The sequence below is a fragment of the Trachymyrmex cornetzi genome, unplaced genomic scaffold, assembly GCF_001594075.2.
Source record: "Trachymyrmex cornetzi isolate Tcor2-1 unplaced genomic scaffold, Tcor1.1 scaffold23, whole genome shotgun sequence".
Lineage (NCBI taxonomy): Eukaryota > Metazoa > Arthropoda > Insecta > Hymenoptera > Formicidae > Trachymyrmex > Trachymyrmex cornetzi.
The window spans coordinates 4,636,980-4,657,924 of record NW_017296956.1 but is presented as its reverse complement, the minus strand read 5'-3'; the positions used below and the strand labels follow the sequence as shown (position 1 = coordinate 4,657,924).

General features: G+C 36.2%; 3 protein-coding genes across 10 annotated transcripts in view; 2 read left to right on the top strand and 1 right to left on the bottom strand.

The window, feature by feature from the left end:
* The first annotated feature begins 2,008 nt into the window (after window positions 1-2,008).
* On the top strand, window positions 2,009-7,414 carry LOC108760840 (protein orai-2). Its single transcript, XM_018507080.1, has 3 exons — window positions 2,009-2,399; window positions 2,474-3,665; window positions 5,686-7,414. Exons 2-3 carry the CDS (start codon window positions 3,018-3,020, stop codon window positions 6,175-6,177), a joined length of 1,140 nt encoding a protein of 379 aa, XP_018362582.1. The 5' UTR covers window positions 2,009-2,399; window positions 2,474-3,017; the 3' UTR covers window positions 6,178-7,414.
* A 1,614-nt stretch (window positions 7,415-9,028) lies between these two features.
* SppL (signal peptide peptidase-like protein) lies at window positions 9,029-13,648 on the bottom strand. Of its 3 annotated transcripts, XM_018506729.1 has the most exons (7): window positions 13,247-13,648; window positions 12,420-12,486; window positions 12,172-12,318; window positions 11,751-12,067; window positions 10,868-11,211; window positions 10,165-10,590; window positions 9,029-9,505 (listed from the first exon to the last, which is right to left on the bottom strand). In XM_018506729.1, the coding sequence occupies exons 3-7, from the start codon at window positions 12,198-12,200 to the stop codon at window positions 9,437-9,439; spliced, it is 1,185 nt and encodes a 394-aa protein (XP_018362231.1). In that variant the 5' UTR covers window positions 12,201-12,318; window positions 12,420-12,486; window positions 13,247-13,648; the 3' UTR covers window positions 9,029-9,436. The 3 variants fall into 3 exon arrangements, with proteins under 3 accessions (XP_018362231.1, XP_018362228.1, XP_018362229.1); XM_018506726.1 differs by having other exon boundaries at window positions 12,420-13,648; XM_018506727.1 differs by having other exon boundaries at window positions 12,172-12,315; window positions 12,420-13,648.
* Window positions 13,649-15,896: 2,248 nt separating this feature from the next.
* The window catches only part of Osbp (oxysterol binding protein), a 15,795-nt gene continuing 10,746 nt past the window's right edge, over window positions 15,897-20,945 (top strand). For 4 of the 6 annotated variants that reach the window (XM_018507023.1, XM_018507022.1, XM_018507021.1 and 1 more), the window contains exons 1-2: window positions 15,897-16,510; window positions 20,206-20,271. In XM_018507023.1, the coding sequence (XP_018362525.1) occupies window positions 16,383-16,510; window positions 20,206-20,271 (194 nt within the window). In that variant the 5' untranslated portion in view covers window positions 15,897-16,382. The remainder of the gene's footprint in view (window positions 16,511-20,205; window positions 20,272-20,945) is intronic. The other 2 variants (XM_018507025.1, XM_018507024.1) reach the window with 1 other exon arrangement.

Below are 20,945 nucleotides of genomic sequence, written 5' to 3'. Positions count from 1 at the left end.
ATATATATATATATATATATAGTGTCACTGGTTAGTAAATAATCATAATAATTAACTTATCAAAGTTAGAAGACTTAATTATTAAATAATAAATATCATGCTCAAAAGTTGGAATAATTTGGAAGTATATGTTTTTATTTAAAAAACACACATTTTACGGATGTACAAAACTCTAGTTTTAACAGACTATTCAATTCTACCGTTACTATACCTACTACGATCTTGTCACGCATTTATTACAGGATTTTTTCAGCGTTTTTGTCACGCAAATAGCCACGTAACTTTTATACACATGAAGACACATGTTGCATAACTTGTTGTTCTTCAATTTCTCCAATAATTTTAATTTTATTAATATATCAAAGTATCCAAAGTTATTGCATTATATACACATGGATTTCAAGATTTGTTGCTAAACATTTCAACGAAAATATTTGTAAATAGTTTCTAAAACACCAACATTTTTATATTGGAATATTTAAGAAAGAAAAACGTAAACACATAATTAAATTTACATAAAGAAAGCAATTTAATTAGGAAACAAAATGTTATTAAACATTATATATCGTTGTGATAAAAGCGTATATTTGTACACGTGGGTGTTACAGCGAATTGCATTTTTGTTAATCGCTATACTAAAACCAGTTTGAGATTGCAAAAGGTCGATGCGTGAAAGGCGGAGAATCGGGAAACCTTCCTTTTCACGAAATACATTAATTCAACTTTCCGAAATGCTATAGCGGCGTAAAATTATTCGCACAAATATTATATTGCACATTGCAATATATGTATCGTCTCGCTGTTGTTATCTGACGATCCTCATACATTATAGTAGGTATTACCAAGAATACATATGTTGTACACTTCCGCAAGTACACATTATATCACCAATGCAGTCGGTTACTTATCCGATTTTTCACGAATAGTAATTTATTATAATTAGACTGAAAAATATGATTGGAGTGAAAATTAGTTTTTCAAATCATTAAATCATTTAATAGGTTCGTCGTTTCACAAACCGATGATACTAGAAATATGTAAAATATACACTAATATTTATAGACATCGAATTATTATAATGATTGAAGAATCAATGCTTTGTATTAGAAAAGGCGAGAACCAAATGTTTCAAAAGAATAAACAGATAACAAAATAATTATATTGTTCGATTAACTTAAAATGAACTTTTCTTCCTCTCATCGAATTTTATTTTCGCTGTAAAAATATCTAAAACGTGATAAAAAGTAATAATCTTTCCTGACGTCGTACGTGTTGCTCTCTCTCTCTCTCTCTCTCTCTCTCTCTCTCTCTCTCTCTCTCTCTCTCTCTCTCTCTCTCTCTCTCTCTCTCTCACTCAGGAAATACTTATATATTCAAATTCATTATGAAAGAATCCGTTATTAAAATTGCGATATCTATTATATAGATATGTATATATGGCATCGTAAAATGGTCTATTTTGATTAATAACATTTTCACATATCTCATCCCACATCGCAGGCGCTGCAATATGGTAGCGCGTGATGACCCATCGGAATGTCCCAGGACAAATAAAGGCAAACGAGTCGACGGCGTTCGAATAATTAAAATTACCTGCGGGAATCATAACCGCGAGTTTTTACCTGAAGCTATTGGTAATCCCCGCTTGCAGAGGAAAAAAAAAAGGTAAAATGACTACCAAACTGCCTGAGGTATAGTCCGCGCGACGAACGTTATATACTAACTAAAGCCTTCGCATATTTCGATGATTACATAGTAAACGTATGAACGAAGTAATGCAGAACGTGGCATACAGGTGATTAATTCCGCCTGTCAGGACGCAGGCTCCTCCGATAAATAATACCTGCTGTTTACTCCACGCCATATGCTTTTACGAGGAGGACTGATTTTCTTACGCTAATGTCGCGACGGTATATATATATATATATATAATCGATCCCAATGTCGCAGAATCTAAAGAAGAGAACTCGACAACGGGTAATTAGGAAGAATCCGACCGAGCCTAGATTTGATATGATTGTGCATTTTCCACATAACACTTAATCTTCCGGTATGAGCTAGCGATCCTCGCGACGACTCGTCATCGCTTGACAATTCGCAACGTTCGACGGATTTCTATCGTTGCAATCGTCGGTCTTATCATCGCATTTTACAAAGGCAGAAAGAATTGGAACGTCATTGGCCGCAACATTGCGATATACAGCTGTCTCGTATCTTAGCATTCTTAGCGCGAGCACGCGAGACTCGAGAGATGGATGAATTGAATCGCAGTCACCAGCAATCACCAGCAGTCACCAGCAGTCACGTAGATAGATAGCGCAGTAGATGGATGGATACGCGCGGGAGGCGGGAGGCCACACACACGGTCGGTTATTATTTCGCAGAGATATGGCTCGAAGGTAATTAATAACATACTATTGTTATGATTCAGAGAGGTACGTCATGTCCGTACTTTGACTAGGCGATCTTTCAGTCTTCGATCGGAGCTCTACTGGGATACTCTGCAGGTTCGCAGCCGCTTCGTACGTCCAGGTGTAGGCTGCACGCGTAACATGACCCACATGCATGTTTCGCCGACGCCGACGCTTTGAATATACCCTACGTCTTGAGAGATAACAATAACGTGTCAGCGCTCGTGGTCAGCGGACAGCGATGTATGTGCGGCCGTGATAGGCGCTTGACTATTGCGATAACGCGACAATATAATGCACAAGTCGCCGGACGATGTCGGAAAGAATTTATAATCTAAACGATTATCATGATCGCATATAAAACTTTGTGCGAACAGTACTTGGAAGTGAATTGCGTGTGCAGTGTAATATACCTTGACATACCTGCATGCCTTTAAGTATCCAATCGAATCGCTTAACATATACATATATATATCTCGTTCAAAAAGTGATAGTCACTAACGATGCGTCGAATGCGTAAACGCTCCAAGAAATAGTCGTGGGATTTCCTCTATTATACAATACAATTCTACTGCCACGGGAAGAGCCGTATACGTATATAGTAAGATGAGCGCTTTCGTCGACAGCATCCAGGACGAGAAAACGCCGAGTGCCGTAGGTGACGCGAGATCAAATGCGAGTACCTCGCTCAGCGATGTAGGAGAGGACGCGAGAGGTAGCAAATTTAACAAATCGACTCAGAGCGATATCTCGTGGAGACTCCCTTGCGCCGGAGATCATAGACAGAGATCTAGGCCGATGTCTCTGGCATATTTGCCGACCAAGATTCCGAAACAGATGAGCGAATTGAGCTTCTCCACGCATAGCTCCAGAAGTACGTTATATCCTGTTCAGAGCGAGTTGGTTTTATCATCAAGAAATAGGCATAATAGATACGTGTCTCTGGACATGAGATCGATCAATAATCTTCCGTATCCTAGTCCGCACTCCAACAGCTACATTTTCGGCAATAGTACACCGGCGTACACGTGTTGCTGTACATGTGCAGGATCGCAGATCTCGTCACCACCGCCGCCGCCGTCGCCGCCGACGCCGCCGCCGCCGCCGCTGCCGCCGCTACCGGCACCGTTCTCACAAAACGAAACTGACGATCAGGATGGACCCGAGAACCTCTCGTGGAGGAGACTTCACATGAGCAGAGCGAAGCTAAAAGCAACTGCAACCACATCTGAACTTCTTAGTGGATTCGCAATGGTAAGCGTAATAGTAAGACATTATACATTACATTCATATTATACATTACGTTAAAATGCACAAAGATTTTATCTTCTCTAGCATAAAATAAATGATTTTTACAGATTTTTGCAAACTTAATCAAATCTTTATAACATTTTTTTTTATTTACTGCGTTAAAAGTAGTCCCTCTTGAGTAGTCACCTCAGCCATATTGAATCGTGACGTCATCAGCGAAAAATAACACTACGTTGACTTTTCTCGCATGCTATTTGTAAATAAAGAGAATCTGGATGAAATGAAATGATGAGATCGCTTTAAAATTTTACTTGTAAAAATGGAGGTCGAGACTATCCTTTCCTCCCCTGTGAAAGTCAGTGAATAGTCAAAAGAAAATAGGCTACGCATATGCGTATGCTTGAGTAAAAACTAGTAGATGCACTTTACTGACTTTCCACAGGGACGTAAGGATGTAGTCTCGGCCCATTTTTGGCAAGTGTTTTAAAGCGCTCTCAAAATTTGGTTTCATCCAAATTCTCTCTATTTACTCTCTACTTTCTATTTCGGCATGCAAGAAAAGTCAACGTAGTGTCATTTCTCGCTTATGACGTCACGATCCAATATGGCTGATGTGAGTACTCAGAAACTTTGAAAATCAGAATATTTCAATTGTTGATTAGCATAGAAATAATAATATCGAAAATGTAACATAATTTTGCTTTACGATGCCCATAATTATTTCTCAGTTATTTGATATAACTATATTACAATCATAAAAATAACGAAATGGCACTTTGAAAAAAAAATTCGCATTTTTGTTTTAACATAAATTTAAATTTTGAACGAATTAAATTGAACGTAAGATTGGGAGATGGAAAAACATTTACATTTTGATAAAGTTTGAAATCGATCTGACAATTCAGTTTTGAGGTATCATGCGGTCAGTTCTGAGTACGAGTTTTAATATTTAACAAGTTTTTTTCGTACCTATATTTAGTTATTCCAAGGATATCAGATGTCTTCCTTTATATGTATCTGAGATATTTTTTTTCTTCCTCTTCTAATCTCTCTTGTTTCGATTCTGACCTTTTTAATCACATCAATTTTGTAGAGTCACTTGATTATCAACTTTGTTAATTTTGTAAACGTCATCAAAATATTTTAAAAATATATTTTTTAGGAAAAAGAATTAAAACTGAAAAAATGCAAGAAGATAAATAGAGTTACTAAATTTTTTTAAGTTGTACATAACAAAATTCCTTTTCTTTTCTTCTTTTGCAATTGCTATATTTTTATGATATAATTTTTTCTAAATGTCTTTAGAATTTGTATTTATAAAGCAAACGTAGAAAGATCTTAACGTATTATATTAAATTATATTAAAATTAACATACTAATTAATGCGATTTACATGAATTAAACAATATACAATGTAACAAAAATAAAATAAAATTTTACTTCAAATATAATAGTTAAAAAATGTGAATATTTACCAATTGTTTGTTAATCTATATCTACTTTTCAAATATATAATATATACATGCGTTACATCGTTTTTACTTCACTTCAAGTTCAGAGCTCAGAGTTTATAAACATTTCTTATGTTTATAAACATTCTTTTATTTGTACGAAAATTTTTAATAAAATAAATTTTTTAATAAAATAAAATTAAAATGTTTTACGTTGTGTGTCTTTCATGCAATTAATTTGATTCAATTAATGGCGGTTTAATTAACTTTCCTTATTTATATGCAACAAATATTTATGAATTATGATATTTTGAAAATCATTTAAATAAAACTGTTTTCCTGGTAATCTCTAACTCAGAGCGGGCTGTACGGGATTACACAACGTTTCCTGAAAATGGTTAAATTGACGTCGACGACAATTCTATGTAATCTTCATGCACATCTGTGGTTATATAAGGCAGATATCACTTTCTTTAATCCGCTTCACTTCTCGCGATACACCTAATATCTTCTAACGTTGCAGACGATTGTAGGAAACCGTATGTATTTCACTATTTTTTCTGGTCTTTTAGGTGGCAATGGTGGAACTGCAAATAAATGAACCGACGGCGGTTCCGGAATGGCTGTTTGTAATGTTTGCCGTTTGTACCACTTTCTTGGTATCGGTGCACATCTTTGCACTGATGATCAGCACGTATCTTTTACCCAATATCGAAGCCATAAGTAAGCTTCAAGTTTCACGACTCATAACGGAGTCACCCCACGAGAGGATGCGCGGTTTCATCGAATTGGCTTGGGCATTTTCCACGATACTCGGACTGTTTCTCTTTCTAGTAGAGGTGGCTATTCTCTGCTGGGTCAAGTTCTGGGACTATTCCTTTACCGCTGCCACTGCCAGCACCATAATAGTCATTCCCGTGCTCATAGTATTCGTCGCTTTCGCTGTTCACTTTTATCACTCTTTGGTAGTTTACAAATGTGAAAGTGTGGTATCAGATATGAAGGATTTGGAGAGCATAAAAAGGAACTTGGACAACGTGACGATAGGGCAAACTAATGTATAAGTTCGAGACAATATACAACCTGTAATATATTATGTGTACAAATGATTATCCTAAATGAAAAAGAATGCATTAAAGTTAGGCCGATAGATAAGAATATCGAGTGATGTGCTACTATCGGAGTATAAATTAATTTGTGGCAGGCAGGAATACTCAGGTTTAAAATAGGTGTTATTCTTCAATTAAAAACATATCTTTAATGAGAATGACATAGAAAAAGAACACTATGTGTGGATTTGTTATCAATAACTTTACTTTTCAAACGCGACCATATGAAAATATGGTCAAGTTTTATTATATATAAAAATGTACATAGCTGTACACATGCAAGTCGAGAATTGCAACAGTACAAGCGAGTGCTCTTTAGTATATTACCTATATAATATCCAGCATTTAATAATATCTGTGTGTATACGGTTTAACACTCTTGATTTTTATTTAAACCTGTTCCTTGATCATTCTATTACTATCATATATCATGTCGCTAATATACATATATAGTATCTTTTATTACCGCGACACTTAGTTTGCGGAAAAACTGAAGGATAATTGAGTACTCATTTTATGTACACTTCCTGAAATTTACATAATTTTTCTAGTCAATAAATAAATCGTCAAAGTTTAGGATGTCCGGCGAAAAATTTGGTTTCTTACTCTAATGTTAGGAAAAAAATAAAGATATAACTAATGTATCTTTCGTTTTTACCATAAACTAAGTTGCAATCTTACTACAAACGTTTCTATAATATTATGCCTTAACTTCTTTTATATAATACAAAAACACTCGATCGAAGGAGTCGTTGTAAGCAAAACGGGGAAATATAATTACTTTAGTACAACAAAAGTATTATGTGATACCTGTTGTTATAAATTACAAATTGTATTGCACTAATCTATGTCCGAAAACTTGAACGTTTTCTTAAAGATACATGCTACATCGTATTGAAAATTCATTGCATTCGATTATTTTTGCTTAATAAGCAAAATCTCAAATTTATAGAGGCATTACGCAGATCTTATGTAAAATTTGCCTCTTGAGAACCATTATCGTATGTACATTGGAAGAGAAAAAAAATCAAAACGTACATTACAGAAATATAAATGTCATGTTGCAATACGTAACTTGATAGAAAAGAGAGAAAATACTGTTGAGAGATAAATCGATGATTTGAGCATTAACCATTGTGTTGAAAACTACTCTTTAAGAAATGACATTCTAAATTGATTAAAATCAATTTTACAAACGTATCTTTGTAACTTTCTGATGAAATAAATGGAAGTAATTAATATATATTTTATTACTTATTTTACTGATTTGTAATTATTATAAAGTATAAAAAAAAATGATTCGATTGATGTATATGTAACAATGGAGAATAAACTGCTTGTGCTATGGACAGGTAAAGAAATGAAGAATGATAATATTCAAAACAATTATTCCAAAAAAGTAACAAGATGATATTAGAAATATCTTCTTTTTATAGGATAAAATTCAAATTCTGTTTTTTTTTGTTTTTAATTTTACTTCAAAATACGAAATAATTCACGTATCTTCTCTTTATTATATTTTCTATCGGACTAAAAAAATATTTTTTTAAAATTTGTGATGATAGGATAATGTTTGATCCGAATGTTAAATCCGAAGAATCGTTAATTATGAACTATTATTCTGACATACGTATAATTTAATAATTCGCTGATTATAATGATATAAAAAATGAGTCAGGCAATCGTTAAATATGTGATTAATCTGTGGTTATGAGTTTTACGTAACTTATTATTATAAGAAATAGTATGAGAGCAGTTGTAGTTGTTCTATCTTTCTTACACACACACACACACATATATATATATATATATATATATATGTATATAGTATATTATTCTATCAGAATATATTATGTTATTTTTCATTAATCTCTATGATATTATAATTGATCTAAGAGAATGATAGAATAGAAAAACTTGTTTATCTCTTTCAGAAGAGTCACTTAATAAATTGGCTTTCGTCATATCTTCAGTCTTGTCCTTAAATAAACATATAGTCTTTCTGACAGCCTATCCATAGCAAGAGCTTGTTTAGAAAGTCTTTTTATTCAAACAAACCTTCCTGTAATTAACTTTAACAACGCAGTTTCGCGCCTTTTTCTTCTACTTACACGTGGAGAATGACAATAAACTCTACTTCCGAAATAGACTTATTAACAAACAAAGAGCAAAACAAAATATGATATCGAAAAGCGTGCCATTAATTATCGCAAATCGCAAAACTTTGTGCCCCCTTAAAAATTTACGAAAATGATAATAAATATATACAATTATTTTTAGTACATTACTACTTTGCTCAGCGTTAAACCAACTTTAAAACAAAGTCACAACCTACACGTATATGTGTATTGGATTCTTATCTAAATATTTAAACAGTTTATAAATCATCCTATTCATAGCTACACATTCGCAAGTAATTCGATTCTGGTTGAGTATAGACAGTATAGTGAATCAAAATAGTATTCTGTGATGAATCTTTCTAGTCATTTGTAATTGAATGTTATGGGAATAATATTTAGTTTTCTATGTTTTGTTCGATTAAAAGTAAATATTTCGAGAATATATTATTTCTTACGAAGACTCTACAGTAAAAGATCTTCCTCTTTGTTCGTTAAATTAACCATATGATACATAGAGTTTTTAGTTATTATTTAGTTCGAAATGACAATAATTGCGATTATCTACTGTGCACAATGTCTATCCATATACTCAACATCAAGTTAAGACACAGAAAGAATGCCAATATATATATATACATATATATATAGGTATATATATACATATATATATATATAATATGTGTCATTTGGCATTCTTGAAATATTCTCAGAGATCTCCTCATCTTCTATTATTTCGGTAAAAAGTTCTTTGCACCGCTAACATTACATTCGTGGCATTATATTACATTTAAATTATTTATGCAGTATGTAATGTATTTTTATACATGTATTTTTGAATCGCAAATAATCATATTTATCCTTAGATCTGATTTATTCTCTGTATGTCATACTGACTTTGAAAGAAATGCGAATGAATTGCGCACATGCGTATATGTGTAGAAAAAATTACTTACATTAAATGACGTTGATGAAAATAACAATGTGAAATTATATGAGGGTGAATTTCATGCAAGAATCTTGTCTCCAATACAACATAATATACAAAGACCCATGACTCTTGTCAAATGTCCATATATTTAGATCCATGACTCTTGTCAAACGTCCATATGTGTAGAAGGTTGTTGAGATATGAATGGTTCACTCCACATCCGACGTAAATCTCCCTGAAAATAAACAATTAATAAACATAATCTTTTATGTATTTTACTTTGTACATCATTCTGTGACATATACATTTATTTATAAAACAAAGTACCGCTAAGGATCTAATTTTTCATAATTGTGATAAAATCCGACATAATTTTTTAAATTATTTTCTAGCGTAATTAAATTTACAATTAATATTACATATAATGTTTCAGATTTTATATATATATATATATATGTATGTATACCTTCATTTACATATATTTTTTTGATATAGAGAATCAATTTTTCTTGAGAAAAAGTAAAGAGAGTATATATCTTTCACATGTTTCCACAATTTGTTTAACATTAAATAAATATCTTTATATAATTAATTTTTAAATCATAATTATAATAAAATATTATTTTGCAATCAAAAAAAAATATATTTTATCATCTATTTACTTTTTGTAACTTTGTTAAAAAAAATTCCTGTTTTTAATTGTTTTTAGATTTTATAGTTTTATAGTTTTAATAGTTAAATTTCAAATTGTAAATACCAAGAACAAAATTTATATAAATACATCTTTTATTTAAAGTAATTTGCCAAACAATTTATCAAAGCTTTTTACTTTTATCTTAAAACACAATTTTTGTATATATGTCACATTAGACTAAATAAGAAACATAACGGTACCTTCAAATACGCCATTGTGAGCAGCGGCAACAAAGTGAAGGGCACAAGGTACAATAAGGCAGGCTGTGCAGCTTTGAACACCTCAGAGCTTACAGTGGCGGTGAGTAGACCAAGAAAATAACCAATCAAAGAGCAATGAAAATAACTAATTCGGCTGAAGTGGCGCGGTGGTGGTACTCCGGTTTCGCAGCCACCGGGTAATAGCTGAGTCTTTTTGTATGCGTCGTATCGCAGAACAAAACAGAGCAGTAGACCCGGCATGACAATATCGCCGAGGCCCAACATTGAAAAATGTCCCGCTTGATGTATCGATGGAAAAACTAATTTTCCAGGTAAAGGTAATTTCGGCGCGGCTCTCGCCACACCGCCTAAGTGTAATCTTCTAGCCACGAGACTTACTGGATTATCTGCAGGCCTAGTTGCTACCTATAATAGTAATAAGAAAAACAAATTATACATATTTTATATTATTGTTATATACGTGATTGTTATATACTCTGTGCCGAAAATAATCTTTAATAGACACATTGTACAATTCCGTTTATTACTCTTATCTTACACAATGCATCATCATAAACAAAAAAATACTGCATGCAAAATGACATTATAAATATATTTGAAAAGAATACAATATGTTTTTTATCGTAAATAAATAATGATATTGATAGAAGATTTAATTTAACATTTAACAAAACTCTCTTACCTTAACCATTACGTTTGTGCTGAATATGTAGGACGAAAAGAAAACCCAGAAGACATCATAAATCAGCAGTCCGGTTAATAACAATGTGGATACCTTGAGACTAGGTAGTCGAACAAATGCAATAAACGCCACGCACAGGCCCATACCCATTGCATCCATCAGCAGCCAATGTCCAGTCAAAACCCAGATGCATACTATACTCACACTGAGTGAAAATGAGAGTAATTCCGCACCCGTAAATCTCCCACAGACACCGAAAGATATTTTGTTACCATCAGAACACGGTCTAATGATATACTGACACATGGGCAATAACAGAAACGCCAATGCAACTGTAGCTATAACTGCAAAGAAACAAAAAAACAATATAATTTATGATGACGTAGACCCATATCAAGTGCTTTACACCGTTGGGTACTTTCCAATTGTCAAAAATCATTAGACACTTTTGTGCACACAGTGACACAAGTTGTGTTTCAATTACCATAATCGTCGACACAATACTACATATCCGATATATATAGTACTCAGAGCTCGAGAGCTACTAGTCGGCTGAATAAGCTTGTCTTTTTTAGCGACAATTACATGTCACTAATCGTAGTAGTTACAAATGAGAGACTGGAAGCCTCTGGATCTCTGAACTGGAGAAGCTGAGCGGCCAGGCCAGTATTTTTGCCTATTTTCATTCTATACAGATGGAAAAACTTACATTTACTCTAACTCTATCTGAAACTGTGCACAACGTACACATTCTGTTCCAATAGAATCGTGCACAATGCTTTGTGAATTCTTGTGTACGTTTGTATTAAGATGTATCAAGCAATTGGAAAGCACCCAATATATAATAATGCTTATTCCAAATGAAATCTGTTATCAAACGTACTGGCAGTACAAATTGCAAGAAGCATCTGCATACTGTCAAAAAAGAAAAACATGATGAGTAGAGAAATGGAAGCACCGAGAGGTAGACAGAGAGCATGCATCGTATCGAGAGTTTGAACTCTTCCTCCGTTAATGCAGTCCGGATTACCGGCGCTACTATTACTGGTAATCCCAGTCAATAAATTACTACGTTCCTTCTCCTTTTCTCTTTCCCTTGCCTCTTGCTCCATGTTTAGAGATCGGAAACTACCGTAAACTATCAGTAGAATTGATATTAGGAAAGTGGATATCCTGGATGAATCCATTATAGAATAAGCCCTGTAAAGAGTCACAATAATATGATATAAATGTAACTAGCGAAAAGAATTTTATATATATATATATATATACGAATATCAATGAAAGATAAGACATGCACTAACCACTGGTAGTCAACTTGATACGTGGCCATGTTTAAGAATGCCTGGCCTCAGCACTCAAGCGCTATGCGACAACACCTCCTGACATTTAGATGTCCGTTGTTCAAGTGCTTTTTACTTGCACTAACCTATATCAGAGATCATCTGCTACTAGAAAAAGAAGAGATTGAACAGCGTTAACTCTGACTGATGAATTTACATTAATGACGGCAAGGCTGTCAAAGGACCGAAATCGCAAACGCAAAACATACCTGGTATTCCTCGAGTACCGCATTATTGGCGAATGGAATTAGGCCTGTGGAAGCCTCGGGTCACCACCTTAGCGGCGCAATGTAAGGAAATAAAAAAGATTCTAGCGTGAGGATTCTTACAGTGCGGACGGCGAGCGGATCGAGGACAAGCTCGGTGCGGCGAGATGAATCAACTGAATCAACGACATCGCGAAAAACTCGGTCTAGCGTAATACCATCGCGCGGCTAGGAGGCGATCGTCGTAGCGAGACTGCCTCCGCGTCGAGTTCTGGCATCTCTCGCGATCGCATCCACTTTCCAACTTTCGCCCGTAAAGATGCGCTGCGTCTGCGTGCGTGGCGTAGTGGCGAAATTGAACGCTAGCCGAAAAGAATGCAAAGGAGAAACGGGGCCGACGACGGATCGACTCGTCCAGGACGCGACGGGATGGGACGCGACGCGCGACGCCGCGGCCGTGTCGAGACGATTGGAACGCCGAAGCACGAAGCACGAAGCACGAACTGCACGAAGCACTGCGTGCGCGTTCGCTCTCTCTCTCTCTCTCCCTCTCTCGCTCCGCGCACGTAGCGTAGCACAGCTGATCGCAGCTATTTACGCAACCGAGCGCCGCGCGGCCGCTCCCGTGCGGACGGAACGCAGTGCCGTTCGTATCGCACCATGGACGTTCACCATTTTGGTAAACACTCGGGTCACGTGATCCCCCGCTGGCCCCCAAGAGGTTTGCTACTCCCTTTACTCCAGAAAACCGCTCGCGCTCGCGCTCGCCTCGCGACCGAAATCTCGTCTCACACGGCTGCACTCTGCAGGACACGCGACGCGGCTCTCACCTGGGCGATCCGAAGTCTGGGCCCGCGACAGAACTTCGCATCACCTCATCGGCCTACCGTGAGCGGTCGTCGACAAGCGACACCGTGAAAACGGGATCGTAGGTAGTAAGTACAGTACAACGACACGCTGAGCCTGAGAGCAGAGTGTCTATCACACGGCGGTCGCGGTCGCGATCAGTGCGACCACCGGGACCGGGCACCGCTGACGGCTGACCGCACTCTATACTCAACTCTACCGCCGACCGCGGACCGCGGTGTGACTGTGTGAGAGAAATGAGATATTGAAAACTGTTGAGAACTACTGCGCGCGGCGCGGCGCGGCGCGGGTCAACCACTGCTCGAGGCTCGAGGCTCGCCGCTCGAGCGCAAGTCTGCCGCAAGCACGTCTACCGGGTGTTTAGAAAACTCCTCGTCGTACGATTGCGAGAGATCGCGGCCAATTCATCTGATATACTTGTGGAGATTGGAGAAACGAAAACGTTTCAGCTACTTATTTTTTTGCAGCTTTTTTTACCGAAATACTTAAGCACTAAGATATCCGCTTTTACACCTTTATTATACCTCATTTATTCTCATACATCGCGCATCGGTCTAATTAAGAATTATTATTATTATTTATATACAATATACACTCCTCTTTGAAAAACGACGTTTTTTTTGTTAGTCATTAGTTATATATTGTGATAAATATTGCCGAAGCCTTTTGCAGTGATTGAATTTTCGCACCTTAATTTCGTACTATATCTTTCTTTCTATTTTAAGAATGTCTAAATTTATAAAGCTAAATTTAGTCACAGTTTGTGATACGCGTATGTATTTTAATATATATTTTATGGCCCGTATTGTAAGAACGCGCTTACAACGATGTTAGCGCGCGCTATACTTGCAGAGATAAAAGCGCCTTTTGAATACGGGCCTATATATGTATGTGGTTTATATTTGGTGCGTTCCTTATCGCGCATGATGTGCATGATGCATCCATTGTCCTTATTTAACGTTTGGTGAACAACAAGGATAAACGATGCATTATGCGCATCATGCGAGAAACGGAACGCACCCATTGTGTTTGTGTGTTTTTATAGCTGGATTATAACATGTAGCATGTAAAATTATAAGCAGAATACTATTCTGAATTCTGATATGAATTGAAAATCGTTTAAAATGGGCTTTAATTTGAAATTTAAATTGCAGAAGAGTGCAATGTGGAGAAACTATTTTGAGTGTTAAAAATGGAAATAAATTACAATATAACACAACGTTACCTTTAAATAAAACTCAAGTGTAACTGAAAGTTTTATGGCGTAACATATTATATATTATATACTTTATTCTTTTTACTCTATACTCTATATGAAATTGTCTGAGAAAATTAAAAAAAGATATATATATATTTCATTTCCGATGTTATTAATCGTAAGCACAAGGTTGGATAAAATATATGAAAATAAGATTATACCCCTGTACCTCTTATAAATATGTAAAAGTATAATATATGCGTGAAATACTTGAAATATCTTTCAATGAAAAAAATCAAAGATCAAGGTACTGAAAATATATAGTATACGTAAACTGTAGATTTTCAGCTTTACTGTGTGGCAGTAAATTTTGGAACACAGCCCAAGTAAAATTCTAGACTTGATGGTGATAGGCGTATTTCCGTATTAGACCGAATATGGCAGAATTAACCGCTAAATTTTAAGTTCGAAAATGAATTTGTGAACTAAATGACAAATTTATAGATTTAATAATGCACCGACAAAGTATTATTATTAATACTACCTTACGAAAGTTAAGTGCGTAACAAAATCTGGATAGTTAACTTTTAATGCAATGTTAAATTTAATAATTTATTATTATCTAGATGTGTTTCGCGTACTACAATACGTTAAAACATAAAAATGCTATTCGGTTTAAATGTAATAAATTAAATTCTACAACATATGTATACTTTGCTATTTGTAACTAAACTTTTTTATCTTTTTTTTTTTTATTCTTCAATGTATAATTTTACATCCATTTTATTTTGAATATAAACAGTGCAATATACAGCAATTATGAAAAACAGATTTAAAAATCATACATGGTCATGTTTAGATTTAGGGGTCTCTGATTCTTAATGACTATAACGATATCGTAAGGTGTCGTCTACAATACACGGAGTAAGAAATTGACCAATCACAGTCGATTATTCTTCTCACATTCGACTGTGATTGGTCAATTTCTTACTCTTACTTCTTACTCCGTGTATTGTAGACGGGCCTTCAATCTTTAATGCGTAGCCTGATTAGATGCGGTCACAATGCCTAGTTTACACCGAGGGTTCGATCCGAGTCGGAATGTAAAAATCAACCAACTGCAGTCGAGCATTCCCTAGTGATTCGACTGTAACAGGGGAATGCTCGACTGCAGTTGGTTGATTCTTGCACTCTGACCCGGCTCGAACCCTCGTCGGTGTAAACTAGGCCAATATGGCTGCTTCAAGAGGGGATACCCAATCAGAATTAGATATTGGACTGCCAACCAGGAACTCGGACATCAATGTCGGGTCTCTTTATACGTAGGACTCTATGGAGGACGTGTCGCCATCACTCGCATCTTGCCACATCTTGCATCCATCAATGACATTGGTGTCAAGGGTTAGGTTAGGTTAGATGAGCCGTCAGTGAGAAACGTGGCGTGTGACTTGTGAGTCGTGGCGGCCGTGGCTCGTCGTAGAGAGGAAAGGAAGAGAGGCTCCACAATAGGGCCTGCCACTGCCAGTGTCGCCAGTGATCGACCGTCTCCTCGCTTAACAATAGACCACGATTGACTACGGTCTGCATACTACACTTGGACAGCTTGGACTACACCTGTGCTTGAACCAGTCCAAACGAAGCGAACTGCGAAGCGAAGCGAAACGAAACGAAACGAAACGGAACGAGTGAAGAAGAGAGAGTAGTGGGCTGATCGGGAGGGGAAGGAGAGCACTACCCCCTTCTCTCCTCCTTCCACGAGGAATTACCAAAAGGCAAAATGGTGGCGCGGTACAACGCAGACGGGTGATGTGTAGGCAGATATCGGCTCGCATCGCGTTCGTATCAGGGAGGTGCGAGATACGCGAGTGTGACCTGCGTGAGCACGCTAGGTCGACGGCAGCATGGGCGACCCGAAGAGTCAGCACGGCACGCAAGAGATGAAAGGCTGGCTTTTCAAATGGACCAACTACCTGAAAGGTTACCAACGAAGATGGTTCGTCCTGTCAAACGGCCTCCTGTCGTACTACAGGTAGTTTCCTACGTGTCGTCGGTTCCGTCGACGTCGTCGACGTTCAATTACCGCGAGCGTGCGCTCCTCGTCGCGTCGTCATCTAGTTACTTACGTTCGCTATTTTAACGGCGCGATCGATCTCTCGACGTCGTCGTCGTTGCCGTCGCCGCCGCCGCCGAGATCGCGACACGCGATTCCCCGTTCGTCCTTCTGACTCGGTTTCATCTACTCGGAGAAAAAAAAAATAGATAAAAAAGAAGAGTAAAGGAGACAGGAGAGCAGCTCGGCTGTTCCCCGTGTTGCGCATCGCGATTAAGCGATTAGGTTATGTGCGCGGTGATGGAACTCTTTTTCGATCGCTCTCCCGCTCTCAAAAATAGCCTGGCAACAGCTTACAGCTGTCATAATGAGTATTCGCGATGTCTACGCGACCGACGCGACGCGACGCGACGGGGAGGGAACATACATATGTTACGCGTCCACCCGCACCGCTGCGATTTCCGCTCTCTATGTGCGTAGAAGTTAGATAGTTTCGGAATTCGGCTACGGTACCTGTCAGGTGCTTTATATTAGAGATAAGAGAGCCTTTTATCCGCGGCGCATGTCAGCTCGACCGACGCGCGGGAAGGAGGAAACTAGTAAATCTATCGCGTGACATTGTAGTCTTAAGGGTCCTCTACATACAAGTCGTAGACGGTCGTGGAGTCTTAAATCGTAGGAAACTGACCAATTCTAATTAAGTATTCTCCTTATATTTGATTGTAATTGGTCGGTTTCCTACTTTGGGCTCGTTTCTCGAGCCGTAGTTCTAACTAAATAATCGTTCATTAAACATAGTTAGTGAACGTTTTTTTATGTTTACTTACAGTTGTATGTCCTGTTCAAAGAAATATGTTAAGTATTTACCTAGTAAATATTTTTTCAGAGTACTTTCTATCTTTTTTTTCTAATTCTTAGAACTAGAAAAAGATGAAGGACTAGTTGGAATTGTAATAGTTGGAACTAGAAAAAAAAATAGAGAGTACTCTGAAAAAAATATTTACTAAATAAATACGTATTTCTTGGAATAGTACTAAATAATAGATATTTACAGTAAATAAATATTTATTCGATTAAAAAAATGATAGTTAAATTAATGGTTTTTTGGTATCAAATAAATACATATTTACTAAATATGTTTAATAAATGTTTAAATAGAACTATTCACACAAACGAATATTTATTGGAGCTCAGTTTTTTTCTTTCAATGTAAGTGTAGAACTGAGATTATAAAATTAATTTATATTGGTAGAAACGGACATTACAAATAGCTTGGCGTTAAGATACATTAGTATGAGTAAGTGAGAGAGAGAGAGAGAGAGAGATCCAAGTATTGGATGGGAGCATTTAGACAGAATGCATGTGTGCATTATGAGCAAGCTTTGCGATTCTCTACGTTTTTCAATAGTATGACGTATAATTCCACCATCTAGTTTATCCAACGCCGTTCACTCGAATCTTATGATAACGTTCATCTCCTGGATTGATTTTACCTGGATTCCAGATTTACGTGTATTTGTCAGCATATTAACGTATATGTACGGAATATGTAAGAGTCATACACGCATCGCAGGTGTAGCGTGTCGGGCAACAGTCAACGGTTACATAAAAGCGTGACAAAACTCCTTATGGATGATGATGTGAATATGGATGACGATATTGCATACACTCGCTCGCGTCTACAGGATACGTCACAAAGTGCGTATAGGGATCAGTAGGAAGAATTTTTCATACAGCAAATATTTCACAAGTATTTCCAAATATTTCATTGCGGAATTTGAAATATTTCAAAAATTTTTCATGTTCCAGAAAATCAAAGTTTTTGAAATATTCTTTTTTTACAATATTTGTACAATATTTCTAAAATATTTTTGTGTAATGTTTTAAAGCGTTTTGCAAATGTTTACGAAAAATATATATATATGTCTAAAATATTTTATTAAACTACTTGAAAGAATTGTTTATCTAAATTATAAATATTTATATTCGTGTTGTGTCGATCTTGATGAATTTGGAGTCGAGTCTTCTTGGAGGCTGTGTTTACTTGACAGGAATTAAATTGAAAAATTATTTAAGATTGACAATACAGTTACGATTTTTTATGTGTTACCCGTGCAATGCTGAGTTCCACACGGCATGAAATATTTATATGTAAATTATTTGAAATATTTTTTGAAATATTTTAATAACATATTTCAGAAATATTTTTTGTAAACGTTTGTAAGACGTTGTAAAATATTGCGTTAAAATATTTCACAACAATATTTTTAAAATATTGTTGTGAAATATAAATATATATCGTAAGAAGAATATTTCAAACACACTGTGATTTTCTGTGTACATATTTATATTTTAGAAAGATTTCATGAAAAATTTTTGAAATATTTTACATCTTGCAATGAAAAATATTTTAAAAATATTTCATACTGTATGGAGTATTACACGTATGATAAATTTATCAAGCCTGTTGATTGGCTATAGGAGAAAGAAATCTGAGAACCTCTCTGGTTTATTTCTACCAATCTCTAATTAATTTTAATCTTTTTCTGATTCTTCGAACTAAGAGAATTAAGATAAAAAGTAAATTAAACCAAGATTAAAGCTAATTTACATTGATAGAAATGATAGAAAACGTCTGTCTTGCAGCGAATTAACAAGCTTGAAAGATTTGTCGTGCGACAAACGTATAATATTTATTATGGGCTTTCTACAATAAGCCATTATCTATGTTTGAAACCTAAGTTGTAAGAAATTAAACGGTCACGTGTAAGTAAGAATAGTAATCAACTATGGAGTGGTCAGTTTCTTACGGGTTAAGATTTAAAGACTCTTAGGTAATAGCTCACTGTAGAAAGCCAATTATAGTCGAAGAATGCGGTTCCGAAAACGATATATAATTTTACATTACAACCCTCACATTTGACGACGCGTCGGAGGAAGTTTATTACGTACATATCTATACATCTCTCTCACTTTAATATTATGAGACTTATCGCACTTGACCGCTTATACCTGGCGCTTTTTAGTTCGCAATGATAATACCTTTCCCCAGCCTGACAATTTTTACGTGAATTTCGTTCTGGGAGCCCCATTGGAATTAATGAAATGGTGCAATACGAATTTCCAACCCATCTGTATCTCGTGCAGTCACGTTATTTTCGCTTAAGTAGAGCAGCCACGTTTTCTCACAAATGATTGCGCACCGGCTTCCGAAAACATTTTTTTTGTTTTTTTTTTTTTTTTTAAATTCAATTTCAGCACTCCGCTTGGCACAGTTTGTGTGATTTGAGTTTGCAATGCCTTTCTGAGGATTGTTCTCTCTGGTACGTATTATATAGTACAGATCCGTCGACGTATAAGAATATTTTATTCTCAATTGTCTGTCGTAAGGCTTTTTCTCGCACAGTATAACACGCGTGCACGCAAAAATCACACAGCTCGCGTTATGAACCGAATGAACTTTACATCTCGCGTCACCGTGTTGACCGGTGTCCTTTTTTTTCCCCCCCCCCCCTCGAAGAGAAAAGATTGCCTATATATGTTCTTGCCTACTCCTGACGGTGGGTAAAGGAAAAAAAAAAAAATCGAGAAAACAGAACGAAATTTCGAGCAATAAGCTTCGCCACAGTGTTACACAATATGAACGGGGTCTGTTTGTTTTATGGATTGTTTAGGGCTGAACCAACAGGGGGGCCAAAGATATCATCGCGACGCAAGCGGAGAGCTGGCAGAGCCTCCGAGTAAGTAAAAAAAAGATACAACAAAACAAAAAAGATTAAACGAAATATGCGAAATCGCATATCCCGACTGCCCCCATCCCTTTCCGCGAGTTTGTAATTAAAAAACAGCCTCCACGGACGTTTGTGTTCCCATTTCCCATCTTTGATACTCAATTGCGCGCGCGCGCGCGCATACACACACGCACACAAACACATTATGTAACTTTACATCTTTTCGTGCAACTTCAATTTATTGATGACCCTAATAAAAAAATCTCTCTCGCTTTCTCCACGACTTTACCTACCTGGGGAGGGGCCGTATTTTCGAAAAATATCGCATACAAAAATACTATATAGTATACGATATATCACGTATGTTATATAATAGATTTCTCGAATATTTTGGTATACGATATATTTGAAAGTAAGATCTTTGCAACGTGTCAGAGTTGTATTACGTATTATCTGTACGTGTGAATATAAAAATTAAACGTTTCCTCGTAATGTACGCTAAACCATGCTAAATGTAACACTTCTCTCTTGTGTTCTCTATTATCCTTTTTCATTTTTTTTTCTTTGTCTCTCCTTATTTTTCTCGTTCTCTCTCTTCATGCGTGTATGTGTGTGTGTGTGTGTGTGTGTGTGTGTGTGTGTGTGTGTGTGTGTGTGTGTGTGTGTGTGTGTGTGTGTGTGTG